The 13,943-nt window shown below is 43.2% G+C and overlaps 1 protein-coding gene and 1 long non-coding RNA gene across 8 annotated transcripts in view; one reads left to right on the forward strand and one right to left on the reverse strand.

Annotated features, from left to right (window-relative positions):
* Positions 1-13,943, forward strand: part of LOC309515907 — a 163,192-nt gene that overhangs the window by 146,954 nt on the left and 2,295 nt on the right. For 3 of the 4 annotated variants that reach the window (XR_014212702.1, XR_014212703.1, XR_014212704.1), the window contains exons 2-5: positions 1,957-2,012; positions 6,616-6,718; positions 7,821-7,945; positions 10,852-10,959. This is a non-coding gene — a long non-coding RNA (uncharacterized lncRNA). Of the gene's footprint in view, positions 1-1,956; positions 2,013-6,615; positions 6,719-7,820; positions 7,946-10,851; positions 10,960-13,943 lie in introns of those variants that run through there. The other variant, XR_014212701.1, reaches the window with a different exon arrangement.
* The window catches only part of ZNF804B (zinc finger protein 804B), a gene marked incomplete at its 3' end in the record, with an annotated part of 315,429 nt that continues 309,328 nt past the window's right edge, over positions 7,843-13,943 (reverse strand). For all 4 annotated transcript variants that reach the window (XM_082194120.1, XM_082194121.1, XM_082194118.1 and 1 more), the window contains 2 exons: positions 13,157-13,287; positions 7,843-11,362 (listed from right to left, as the gene is read on the reverse strand). In XM_082194120.1, the coding sequence (XP_082050246.1) occupies positions 7,843-11,362; positions 13,157-13,287 (3,651 nt within the window). The remainder of the gene's footprint in view (positions 11,363-13,156; positions 13,288-13,943) is intronic.

Consider the following 13,943-nt stretch of genomic DNA (forward strand, 5'->3'; position numbering starts at 1 on the left):
TTCACACCATGGACCAGGTATGTGGAATGATACAGGGAAAGATGGATGGGCTTGTCTTGCAGATGAAGGCAACGGTGATCTTGATGGCCAAGGCCCTTTAAAAAAGCCCTGATAAGCTTCTTTAGCACCATACTAAATCCTGTCATGTTCAGTAGCAGTGCAGAACTGCCCTTGGGAAGGTAGCAGCACTGTGGCTTACCTAGATGGAGATGGGGCAGGTTGGGGCACCAGGTCAGGACCAGACAGTTGCACAGGTGGCGCCATCTCTTCTAAGCTGGAACTCCCGCCAGTGCGGGTACCGTAGCCAATCACTGACACAGAGGGATTGGCAAATCTGCTAATTTCAGTTTCTCTCTTTTCAAATCTTAAATTCATTTATCCACACTCCTGTATCAGTTTGCATTTTTAAAAGTCCTCATGACAATCCATCAGCTCTCTATTGCAAATGTTTCTTAATGTACACCTTTGCAATCTTGCCTAGTATACCCAGTTTTGCAAAACAATTTCCCCTGAAACAATGCATTATTGTATGTTATTTCCACATTTTTTTCTGCATTTTAATGGATAGCTTACCCCAAGATATGTCAAAAGGACAGTGGAGTTTTGGTTCTCATACTTTTTTAGAAAGTACAAAATGGATAGGTTTGATTTTAAATGTGAATTGAACTTCTCTCCTTTCTTTAATGTCCGCCCCCCCAAAGCGGGTTCAGGAGGGCAGTTCTGCCTTGCCACATATGCTGCTACTGATTTGTGTTGTGTGGTGACTTACAAAATGGACAGGCTTTCATGAATAATATGGCCTGGCTTTAAGCTCAGACTCCTCAAGTACCATCTCACTTGCATAACCCGTTTTCTTGGATGTGAAAATGCAGCCTGAGCTGATTCCCTGACATGTGTTCCTGTGCAGCTTATTCCTGAGTTAATATACCAATACACCAGTAACTCCTGTGCCTTTAGAGCTGCTGGAGAGGAGTATGATTCAAAGCAATGAGACAAGCAGCCAGATGTGACAGTTACATTTGGCAATTCTGTCCTGCTTACTCATAGATCAAGAAGGAAAGTGAAGGGAGAGTTAGAGAAATTTGGTTTTCCCCATGAATAATTTCTATCTAGGTAGTCATTGTTTATATAAGCTAGACATTCTTCCATGACAAATCTCAGAGCAGTGCAAGTTATATAAACCAAATCTGCCGCAGCGTTCAGAAGAATGCTGGGTTCTCCCTTCCTGACACCATCAAGCATGTATTTCTATATCATGTGGTCAGATCCATATTCCCCACATAGATCCAGCATATGGCTCTGTACATTTTAGAAAATCTTGGTGCCATTGGAGTTCATCACTTGATGCATCTTTCAGGAGACCCAGTTATGTTTGGCTCTGGTACTTCTCTGTATAGTGATGGTGAAAGTCACAGAGGAAGGAATACAGCATTGTGTTGTTACAAATGTCCTGAGAGTTTCACAGGGCAAGCAGAAATGTATGCGTTATCTCCCATTCACTCCCGACTGCATGCTGCTCTTATAGGACTCCTGACCCCCCTCCAGCCAATGGAGGAGGGGCTAGGAGAAGGGAGGGAAGCCTCATACAGGCATGGCCAAACTTGGCCCTCCAGCTGTTTTGGGACTACAACTCCCATCATCCCTAGCTAACAGGACCAGTGGTCAGGGATGATGGGAACTGTAGTCCCAAAACAGCTAGAGGGCCAAGTTTGGCCATGCCTGCCTAATAGCAATCATTGTGTGGGCTTCTGCTAGCAGGACCAGTCAGTATTTGTTTGTTTGTTTGTTTGTTTGTTTGTTTTGATTGATGAAAAGCAAAGTGGCTATAAGCCTGATCTTTATTACAAAATAAAGATGGTTGGCCACAGGGTTCCCCCTCACGTAACAAACAGGCGATGAAGGAGAACCCAGAACAAAAGAAGATTCTTACATTTATATCTTTTAATTTCCATACAGAACAATGAAAACAAGAGACGTCAGACGAGGTGCGGCATGAGGGATTAAACAGGTAAGTCGGAAGAGGCAAATGCCTGTTAATTGTGGTTTGTCAACACTTGGTTCATGTTATTGTTTGGCAGGCAGTGTACCCAAAGGTGGAGTAAGCAGGGGCAGAGCAGGGTGGGTGCGGTGGGCGCAGGCCACTTAGCGTGCCATCACAGAGGGGGGTGACAAAGCGCCTGGTGGGAAGCACAGCCTGTCCCCTGGAGGTCCCGGGATCACAGCCACCAGAGCTGGGAGTGACCCAGCAGCCTCCCTCCCACAGTCCCCACTGCTGCCCCAACTTGCAGCTGACTTTGTGTCAGCATCCCTCACTCCCAGTAGCATAGTAAGGTCAGGTGGTACGATCCAAAGCAACAGCAGGAAATGCAAGAGAATGGACCACCCCGGGGAAGGGAAGCGGGCAGCCCCCAAGGCTTCAGCCCCCGCCCGCTTCGCCTTGCCCAGTTTATGGAGAGCTGGACAGCTGCTAGCGCCCCTGGATCGCCCCCTAGCCCTATTTTCAAAAGCCAGAGACTAAGAATGGAAACTTTTCCAAGGCAGGCAGCATGTTGCTCAGGCAATGTCTCTGCCCAAACAGGAAGTGTTTCATAGTCCCCAGGGCCAGATTTAGGTTTGATGAGGCCCTAAGCTACTGAAGGTAACGGGGCCCTTTATATGTCCAGCTGTCCTTTGTCAACAACAAATTTTTCTGGTTTTTTTGTATTGAATATTTGCAATATGGTAATTTATGGACCTAATAGGTATCTAAAGCCATTTGCACATAACAAAATATGTATGTTATCAAAGTAATTGTTGAACTGAAATACAGTTAAGAAGTATATGAATAGTGAAATACAATTAAGAAGAAGCATATTAATAGTGAAATAATTATTAAGCTCTAACTGTATGTAGGTTTTCTTTTGTTTTTTATCTTATATTTTGGAAATGTACATCCAGTTTTTTCCCTCTTTACATTTTTTGGAGGCCCCCAAGAGAGTGGGGGCCTAAGCTATAGTTTGTTTAGCTTATACATAAATCTGGCACTGATAGTCCTTCTTATGCAGGAGTACCCCATGGCAGAGTCAGTTTTAGAATACTTCAGTGCCAGGGAAGATATTCCAAACAGTTGTTCCGACAGTTCATCCTATATAGTATCAGCACACAGATCACAAGTTAAATGGCTTGTGGCAGTAGCCACTTGGTTTATTCAGAAATGCAAGAACAAATTGAGATGGGAGATGTCAATTTTTCCAGTAGTTCCAGGTGTTGTTGCCATATGAGTTCTGCACAAGGAGGGTGATCAAATAGAGCCTTTAAAAAAATGCCCAGCTGTTTTTCAAAATTGCAGAAGTCAGATCCAGTAGGGTGATTTCAGCTCGATAGAAAAAGGTAGTCTTTAGGAGGGATTTGCTTTTCAACTACATTTCTTCTTCAGATTTTAGCTCTCAAAAGGCTTTCAGAATAACACCAAATGCAGCAAGGTGCAGCAACTTTACGAAGTGAAGTTAGGCATTCATAATACCTTTAATTTCAGTGTACTTCAGCATGTCTTAGCACAGGATGAGTCTGGAAACCACAATATTCCAGTGAACGGTTTGACAACTTTAGGACATAGTTGATTTTATTTGAGGGAAATAGACTCAGCTGGTATTCAGTGAATTGGTTTGCCCGTACTTATTTCTTTATGGACATCATTGATTCACACATATCACTTACTATGTATGGAACTGTTTTCATTAATAAAAAATTAATAAGCAAATATAATTTATTATATTGCAAATGGCAAATGCATTTGCTCTGAAAGGTTTAGAGGTTTTGGGGAATGAAATATTGATTTAACATGTCATCTAGTTTTAGATGTGCACACAGAAATGGAGGTCTCTGATCTGAGGGGTTTACATCTTAGTCATGGTATCGTTATGGTGTGATTTGTCAGGTGGTAGGGTATGCAAGGCAGATGCAATCCCAGTGTTTGTTCATAAGCAGCTAAAAGTAGTTTTAAGACACAGAGGTGTAAATTACAGTGGTACCTCAGGTTACAAACACTTTGGGTTACAGATTCCATAACCCAGAAGTAGTAAACTTGGGTTAAGAACTTTTACCTAAGGATGAGAACAGAAATTGCACAGCGGCAGCGGGAGGCCCCATTAGTTAAAGTCGTACCTCAGGTTAAGAACAGTTTCAGGTTAAGAACGGGCCTCTGGAATGAATTACGTTCATAACCAGAGGTACCGCTGTACCCCCCCCCCCACTAGGCAACCTTATCCTCAGCCACTACTGGATTGTTTAGGACCTAAAGAAACTAGCAGTGGCTGAGGAAAAAGTGATGATGGAAGACACAGCCTCTGATCTGGAAAGGTTTTGCAAAAGCACTCAAGGTGGATGTGTAGCAAGGCCAGTGAAGGCTGTGGCTGCAGAGGGAATATGGCCTATGGGGAGTTCCAAGGCTCAGATAGAAAGGCCTGGAAAGCCACATCCTGCTACCAGGCCTGAAGTTCCCCACTCATGCTTTAAAACTAAACTTATTGCATGCAATCAGGTGCCAAAGAGAGCAAGCACAAAAGTCTTTGCAGGATTGGGTCTCCTAAACTTTCAAGCGTACCCACCAAGTGTCCCAGTTTTCCAGGGACAGTCCCAGAATTACGAAAGCCATCCAGCTTCCGATTTGACCTCTTTTCCCCCTGCTGGTGCTGCTGCCTCTGAGCTCAGAGAGGAGGATGAGTCAGCGCTTGTTCTGAGCAGCGATAGTGGCGAAGGAGCATCCCATTGCCCCTCCATGGCCACTGCTGCTGGCCTCTTCCCTCGAGCAGCTCATAGTGGCAAGGAGGAGGAAAGGCTGCTCTCGCCAAGGTTTACCCCATGTGATGCGCTGGCTCTGAGGGGCAGGCAAAAAGGGGGGTAGCAAAGCAGAGGGCAAGGAGTCTTGATGTTTTTTAAAACTGCTTTGTGTGTCTGTGTCTAATCTTGCCTCTTTCTATTTGTTTATTGGTGTGTGCTTTCTTTTTGTAAATCCACCAAAGAATAAAATGAAATTAAAACAGGATTAAGGTTTTTTTTCAGGATGGTGGAGGGTGTGTGTGCCTTGTTGGTGTAGTGGAGGTGACACTTGCCTTTCTCAAAGGAAATGCTCTGCTGGGGGGGTGTCAAGGAGGGTGACTTTGGGGCAGGAGTGAGAAATGTCTGTATCTGAGGAAGGTTGGAGGGAATGCATTCAAGCAGTTGGTAGTCCTCTCTGATGCTTTTCTGATAATTAATACAGAAGTAAGTTTTTCACGGGAATTTGTGGTAGGATAATTTAGTATTTATTTCATGCAAGAAGGATATAATATATAAAAGCACACAAGAAGCATTGTTGGTAGAACTGGCTTGTGACTTATAAAGATTACATCTGCTTTAGTTCAAATGTTGAAGGAAAAAACCCTGTGTGTTATCAATTAAATTTATTATTAAATGAATACATAAACTATTTAATAAAGCCATTAAAATGGTTGTAAAAAACACATCAGTGGTGATTTTTTAAATAAAAAAGTAATATTTATTTATAGAGCCATTGAATCAACTCTAGTAACACATGCTTTAAAAAATTTCTTAAAGAAATAGCCTAAAATAATTCAGCATTACAGCTTCTTGTCTAAATTAAACCCATTTCAGTTCTGTCGATTGAAATACAGAGTATGTTTGTCTCATCTGCATCTTACTTTTCTGCTGTCTTTTGGTATGATATTTAAAAATGCATGACTGACGCTCCTTATGTCATTAAGCATTTTTATTGAAAAAAATTATTGCATGAAACTACATTCCCAGGAACAACTTGAATAATGAAAGGAAGAAGAAAAAAAAGCTGCATTGCATGTTCAATAGTGCAATTCACTTATCTACTGTAGAATATAAAACACCTTTTTTTTTTTTACAGAGAATACAAAACAAAATAACTAGTTTACAGGTTATACTAGCCAGAGTATTATTTAGTTTCAATATAAACTAAACACTTTGAAAAATGAATCAAGTGGCATATTTATTTATTTGTTTGCTTTTTTTGCAAAACTGCATAACAAACAGACATGTTCAGTGTTTTACAGAGAGGCTTTCATAACAGGGAAACAGTTACATCTGATTGATTGGCCTTGCCTGATCACTTTTGTCCCTCTCCTGTACAAAGTGAACTTTTAAAACTAACCCTAGGTGAGATTGAATTGGAATTCCATCTTGTAACTGGTGGAAGATGCAGCTGGGGAAACTTGGGTGGTTGTTTTTTTTTACTTTTATAGAATGCAAGTTGATCTGGAAGCTGAATGCATGTTGAATCCTTCTAAGGGATGAGCTTGGGGCAGTGTAGGAAATCCATGATCAGAATATCTCACTTTTACTTAATGTTAAAGGCCAGTGGAGTGGGCAATTGGATCAGGGTCTAGACATTAGGGGGAGAGAGAGGAAAAACCCTTCCTTCCAACATTTTCCTGATTTAAATTGCCCACCTTTAAGCTGGAAAAGAGCAACTTCGGAAGACAACTTCAGTAGGGAAAATGGTGCAGGTCAAAGGCTAACTCAACCCTCATTTAGTGCTGATTCTGTCTTCGGGTGCCTCCACATCTGTTTTTAATGTCTTCTTTCTGAACTGTCTTGCTGCAGGCTCAGACACAGTTCTGTGTGGATCACCCCAGCGGGTGTTCATGAAATATACTTTATGGTTTGACAAAAGTCCATAAAGAAATCCCTTCCTCCTACTTTGCTTACTGGGGTAAGTACCTTACTGTCTGATTAACACATATCTTAAAATTTGCATCCTGAAATGAATTGTTTTACTTAGAAAACATCTCAACGTTTGAATGGAATGGAGTTTCAAGGAAATAAGATGCGGGTCAGAACTTACAATTTGCTGTACTTTAGTGGCTATTTGGAATGGCTGCATCTTCCAGTGCTTGGGGGGGGGCGGGGGGGGGAGGGAGTTCTTACAAACCGAGATCATGACAATCCTTTCCACTTGTCATTTGAATGCTTCTGAAACTGACAATGCAATGAAAACCCCCCACACCAGACCTGTTCATACTGGTACTGACAAAACAGGTGTCGCATTATGTTGTTAGAAAGCCAAGTTTCACAACATTTCAGATAGGGAAACCTTTTCTGTGGTGAACTGACCATTTTTGTCCCTATCTGTGTGTACCATGTGAGGGTTTGACAGATGTGTTTGTCTGGAGGAAAAGGGCTTCTCAACCTGGGGGGAAGTGCCTGTGAACCTTTCCCGCACATCCTCAAGCTGGCCCCAGAGCTTCAACTCCAGATATTTTGGGGAAAAGAGAAATGGGACAGCAGGAAAAAAATGTTTTTTGAGGCTTTTTAGAGGATGCTGCCCACTTTATGTGATTTTGGTTATGTGCATGGGGGCCTGGAATGTAACCTCAGTGTACGTGGGTGGATGCCTGTACTTCTAACTTATGTTTCTTGTGAAAACGATTAAAATGTCCACAAGCCTATTACAGCATAAAATGCTGTACCAAAGCTGTAGACAGCCTCTGCCAACTTGATGTCTTTCCAGGTGTTTTGGACTACAACTCCCATCAGCCCCAGCCAGTGTGGCCAATGGTCAGGATGATGGGAGCAGTAGTCCGATAATATCTGGAGGGCAACAGGTTTGGGAAGGCTATTATTGTAAGGAATGTGAAAATCAAATCAACAATCATGTGCTGCGTCAGCCAGACCTTGATTTCCGCAATGTCTCTCATAAGATATGCAATTAGGCTGCTGAATGGGAATTGTCATTCTAAATTGCTTTTGGAGTGTAGGACAATGACTTTGCAATTTTAAAAGGGAAAATGACACCTTCTTCATTTCCGTTCCAGATAACCAACACCTCCGACAAGGTCAGGAACGATGCTGAAGTTCTTGAGTCTGGAATAATGGATGGATCAAGGGGTTGAGATGTACAGCAGAAGATGCCGCTGCGTTCAGCTGGGGCGTGAACAGGGTAGGAATAAAGGCTGCGTGGGGCAGCTGCGGGATTGCCAGATGGGATGGGTGGATGGGAGTCGCTGATACGAAATGGAACGGGTGTCCTGCCAGGAGTGCCGAGTGCGCGGGCACGAAGGCCGGAGTAAAGGGCGAGAGTGAGAATGGAGCAAAAGGCGATGGTGAGAATGGATGCATATGAGTCAGGGAAAGATGGCTGCTGTGAGGATGTACTCCGGTGGACAGGGCAAAGCTCTGCAGCAGCGTGTGGCGGAGGGTGGCAACAGACGAGTGCTGCTGAACAGGGCCAGCTGGGGAGGCAGAGAAGGCAGCTGGTCCTGGGGCAGGCACAACCTTGAGATGCTTTGCCACAAGCTGTTTCTGCATATGCTGCTGGGCCTGCAGCTGAAGAAACCTATATTTGTCTATCTCATCCGGGGAAAAGGTTATAGGCTGCTGCGTTAAAGGAGAGGGGATGCACTTACTGTACAGCTCAGTCTTGTTTTCTGTTTCACCAGATTTATGCATAGCACTGTCAGAGTAGCAGTTCAGATCCCCTTCCACTCCACTCAAATCTACACCTGCATGGTGTTCTTCTTTGGTCTCTGTTAGGTTGGGAACAGCAGAATATCCATGAGAAGGAAAAGCACCAGGAAAACCATTTGGCACCGAGTCACAGCTTTGTAGTAGGGGCTGCATTTCACCAGCTAAGAGATCCAGTTGATGCTTTGTTGCAGTGTCCTGTGCCCTATTCAGGGCCTGAGAACCTAAGTCGTTAAGCAGGCTATTGCCATAGTTAGTGCTAGCTGTCAGAATAATATTATCTATCGCTGAAGCTTCGGCTCGCTCTGTGCCTGTGCTGCTTTCCACGGAGCCAGTTCCATTGTTCCACCTGCTGCTCGTATCAATGTGAAGGGCTTTCTCAAGCAAAGGTAACATTGCTTCACTATCCACTGATGATGCACCTTTAACACCTGGTTGACTATGGGGGAGATCTTTCTCGCAGGTATTTGAAAAGCTTTCAGTGTTCTGAGTTTGCTCCTGGTTTCGCTTTGATTTCACCCTCTCTAAAAGGAGTTTGGCCGTTAACGACTTCTTCCCCACTGCTTTCCTTCCTAAGTGGTTGATGGAGCAGCTTCCAACTTGTTTTGATGGACAACTTTCATTCAGGCAGTCTGAGTGTGCAGAGTCTGATTTTCCTGGTTCAGCTCTGTCGGTGCTTTTCATATCCTCTTTGTGTTTGTTCCAGTCATGCACCAATTCTTTTGCAAGGGATCCCGAACTGCTGGCTCTTGATCTGGTGCAGCTTGATGATCTTTCGCTGCTTCCTGAATCTTGGGTGGAAGAACCTTTGGAGCTGCTGTAGCTCCTGCTCCTGCTGTGTTTACAAAGAGGGTGTCTGTTCCTGCTTTGCTTTGATACATCTCTTTGTAGTAAATGTCTATATCTCGAATGTCTTTGATATTTTGCCATATGCCTGTGTGCACAGTTTCTAGATCTTTGACTTGTTTTGTTGAAAAGGCAGCCCCCATCTGCATCATCAGAAGATGAAATGCAATTGTGCTTTTTGTGTTTACATTTCTGCCTTTCAACCGGCTTTTGTTTCCTTTTGCAGCAAAAAGGCAAATGACTTCTGCTGTGATCACTTGATCTGTGACTAGAGTAGCAACTAGCGTAACTAGTTGCACTGCTAACAGAAGTGTCAGAATAATTAGACTGTCTGTCAGAAAAGGGCTTTTGCAAAGGAGTGAATTTCCAGCAACCAGCAAAATTCCCATTGCCTTCGTTTCCCATGGACTCCCTGGGTGAATCTAACTTGTATCCAAGAATGCAATCTTTCCCGCTGTCACTTATGTCACTGCTGCAGGTGACCAAATCCAGGTCGGTTTGTCTTTGGGCATACATTAAATCACATTTTGCACATTTTTGCTTCTTTGTCCTAGACACCAAGGGATAAATGCAAAGGTTTTCAGTTACTTCCTCCTGTAGAGTTTTTTCACAGTTCTGCAACTGCTGTGCTAAAGATCTCACATGCATTGTTGTGTGGGGACTTGTTGCTCTCGTGTAACGCCTTTTTGAGCAATCAAGGGGTGCAGGCACTTCAGGTAGGTTTTCATTCAAATCATCTGAGATGTACTTTGGAGCACTTTGACTCATTTCATTCTCTGTGTCTGAATCCAATTTTGGCCAGGACTTTTTGAGGCTTAGAGCTCTTTTCTTCTTCTTTGGCTTCAAAGACTGATTATCTTTTTCACTGGACAGTTGCTTGTTCTCAGTTAGATCTGAGGCGTCATTTCCATCTATGTCCATAGTTCTTGTTGAGTGCTCATTGGGACTTTCTTCGTCGACTTCATGATGCCCACTTTCTCTATGAGATAAGGAGAGCCGAAAATCAAAATACAATGGATTACAACCATAGGAAATGGAGGGTTCTGTTTTTGTAAACAAAAGAAGTTCTGTGGGCCACCGTAAGGCTGTCCTGCCATCTTTGCTCAGTACATGAAGAAAAGGCAATGCTTTAGGCTTAATTTCATGAACCAGTGCATTATCCCTAGGCATTTCAGCATCTGCATTGACAGCTTCTGTACAATCAGAAGATTGTTTGAATACACAGGGATTGTAGTTTCCCTCACACTGATGTCCTTGCTCAGATGATCGTTGGGCTAAGGACTCAGAGACACATTCTGGTAACAGGCCATCACTGTGCTTGTAAGTGTTTTGCTGCGTACAAATGTTATTCGTTTGGCATTGAGGTGTAACAATGTTTTCCAAGGGTTTCTGGGTCTCGTTCAACTCTCCTCCTTGTTCTTTTGCACCAGGAGACCCAGAACAGTCCAAATCTGGAAGATGTAGTTTGTCTTTACGAAATGAAGTATGAGTTTCTGTTTGCTCTCTGTCCTTGTACTGATTGTTTTCTTTCTGCAGTTGATTTTTCCGAGCCAGATTACAGGAGGCGAAGCTGTCTGGGTGACTTTGAACGGTGCCTAACCGTTTATGCACATTTGCTTTCCTCTCGTCCCTCATATGTATACATGCACGGCACTCTTCGGGAGTCTGCTTTGCTTTATGCCGAGGGGATCTGATGCAGTCATATGCTTCTTCCATGTTCTCACTGAAAACGGATGCTGATGACTCAAGCTTCAGGTGGACTTTTTTAGAGAATGAAAAGGACACCCCGGCCCGATTGCAGCCATTGGTGCCACAGGAGAATGCGGGAGAGATGTGGCTTCTAAGAAAACGGTGTGTCTCTATGCAAGACTGGTTCTTGCTTAGCAAAAGTTCCTGCTGCTTCTCTGAAGTGCTGCTGGTGATGCTTTTTCCTTCAGCTGTATTCTTGACTTTGCCTTCTTGAGCTAACAGAAGCTTATCTTGCGGCGTCGGCTCTTTTTCTACAACCACTTGGGGAGATTTAAACGCAGGTCTGCATTCAGCAACGCTGGAAATAAATGACATAATAAAATCACTTGATTTGCAAATGAATGTTAGATTTCAGAAAGTAGTCTTTTTCACTGAGAAGTATGGGGCTCCATCCAAGGCACCTGCCTGCTTTTGCCCAAGCAGGTGGGCTGCGTCTTTCCTCCTGGAGCAACCCACTGCCCCAAGAGGAAAAACACAACTCACCTGTTCAGGGGAAGGCAATCTGAGCTGCCAATACATCATGGCAGCTGTGGAGCCACTATGTATTGTCAGCTCAAAAAGTCTGAAACCACTATTGCGATGTGAACACCATTTCGGTTTCAGGGCAAGAAATTGGAGTACTGCCCAGCTCCAGAATAGACATGACTAACCTAGATTCATTGATTTCAATAGCTCTACTGTGAATAGAACCTACTTAGACACAGCCCGAATACTGCACACTGTGGCAGGCTGACCACAGTCTGAAATGCTTTGGTATGGTAGATGAAGTGCCCTTAGTAATTTTGCCCTGCTGTGTGTTGAAGAAGCCTTTGGACTACGTATTGTACACTGTACTGTACAGTACCTGTACTTACTAGTTTAGCAGTCTGCAGAGCACATGCTTGGGATGAAAGAGTTCTCGGCTTCAGTCATCTCCAGGTGAAAGATTTCATGCGGCAGGGAAAGAAAAGGTGATGGAGAGTCGCTGCCAGAGCAGGCGTATGCAAGATGGACCAACAGACTGACTCGGTATAAGTAATTGAGTGATACAGTATAAATTACCTACTGGAATCCTCTCCATTTCTGTGTTTCTTTCATAGTAAGGATGCTATTTTAGTTCCCTTTAAGGAACTATTTGGAGAGTTTGTATATGTGCAGAGAAATGAAAATAAGGATTTCTAGACTAAGCAAATAAAGATTTGGGGCTTATTTCCCCCCTTTTCCTAGCAATTTTTTTTACAAATTGCTAAGAGCATTAAACTCAGATCTGTTTTAATAAGGTGAAATGCTCTGTTAGTGAAATATTAAATATCAGATCTGAGAGAAACAGGAGGCCAGTTTCATGCACTTTTCTTTTCCTCCTGAACCCTTTCAATCTTCAGAGGATGTGTAAGTGACCATAGAGGAGAAGGGGCAAGAGGGGATGTATCATCCCATTCCAGAAGCATTCAGAATGATGCTTCTGGTCTTACTGAACTGTGCTGGTGGGCAGTGAACCTGCTATTACTGCACGGTAAGAGAAGGAGACAATGTAGTGGTCTGTCAGGTTCCTTCTCATTCCATTTACAGTGATGGCAATGCAAGAGTTCTTATGGGTTTTGTGATGCTGTGACATCATTACACCAGTGAGATGATCTCTGATTAGTTTGGCTCACAGAGCAAGGAAAATCTGCCCCCCCCCCCAAACTAAACAAAAATGGTGCCAAAGCAGCTGTTGGGAGGGACTACAAGTCTGAAAAGCATGGGGGAAAACAGGTTTATTTTTTTTCTGAGGAGGGGATAATTTTCTCCAAAGCTTATGGTTTTGGACTGAAAATGTTTGCTCTTGAAAACTCAGCACAGCACTATTTTTTAAATAAAAAATATGTCTGTTCTGATCAGATTAGAAAGAGGATAAAAACCCCAGCCTTCAAATGCCAAGGAATTAATGCAGGGATTCCAATTTTATGGCAAGGATGTTTTGGCATCACTGATAATTTAAAAAGGGCTTGCAGGGCATGTGATGATTATCTGTGCATTATATAAAGCAGGAGTAAAGTTACCGAGATTTCTTCTGGGACTTCTAGGGGGGTGGATATGAGATTAAAATGTAATACAAGTTCCAGATGCTTACCATTCTGACTGCTTCCGCAGCTCAGCCAGCTGATGGAGTCGCTTGAGTGCTTTTTCCTGTTTCTTCTCATCTTTCCAGGATTTTGAAGCCACGTTCCGTGCAAATTCCCTTTGTTTTAGCTCTTTCAGCCTCTGTGCAAGAGAAGCACAAGAATAAAAGATGATGCATCTCTTCATAGCACGTTGATGCTTTTGTGTTTCTACACATAACCAGACAAGATACAGGAGGCAAAGCTGATAAAATGCAATTATAATGTAATAAGTAATCCCCAGTGAGCAGAGGGGTTGGGGGGTATATTTATCCGTCAGCTTGACTCAAACTCACATCTCTGTCTAATGCACTTTATGGTAGAAGAGCTGCATCTCCAAACATGACTGTTACAACCAGATGCAACAGGAAAAACAACCACCCAGAAAGCACCAAGAGCAGCTGTAGCCTTAGGCTGTGTACCAGAGGTGCTATGCACCCTGAACTGGTTTCGTGGGGTGGCATTTGAAATTACCCTTGCAGTCTCTGGCACCACGTTTAGGGTGCATAGCACCTTACTACTTATTAGAAGATGCAAACTATTTTCCAGTGAGAATGTTGCATGCCAGGCGTAGCATGATGTTGCATGATGGCGTAGATACCAGCCAATAGGTATCAATTTTACTCACAAAGGCATATGCAATAGCTCTTTTGTATTATCTTGGAGAAGTGGGGAGAAAACAAAGTCAATATTTGGTTTGAATTGTTCCCCCATAACCTAAACCATTACAGCATAAATCTATTTGGCTCCAACAACAAA

Source organism: Podarcis vaucheri, assembly GCF_965113315.1.
Source record: "Podarcis vaucheri genome assembly, chromosome: 12".
In the NCBI taxonomy this organism is placed as follows: domain Eukaryota; kingdom Metazoa; phylum Chordata; class Lepidosauria; order Squamata; family Lacertidae; genus Podarcis; species Podarcis vaucheri.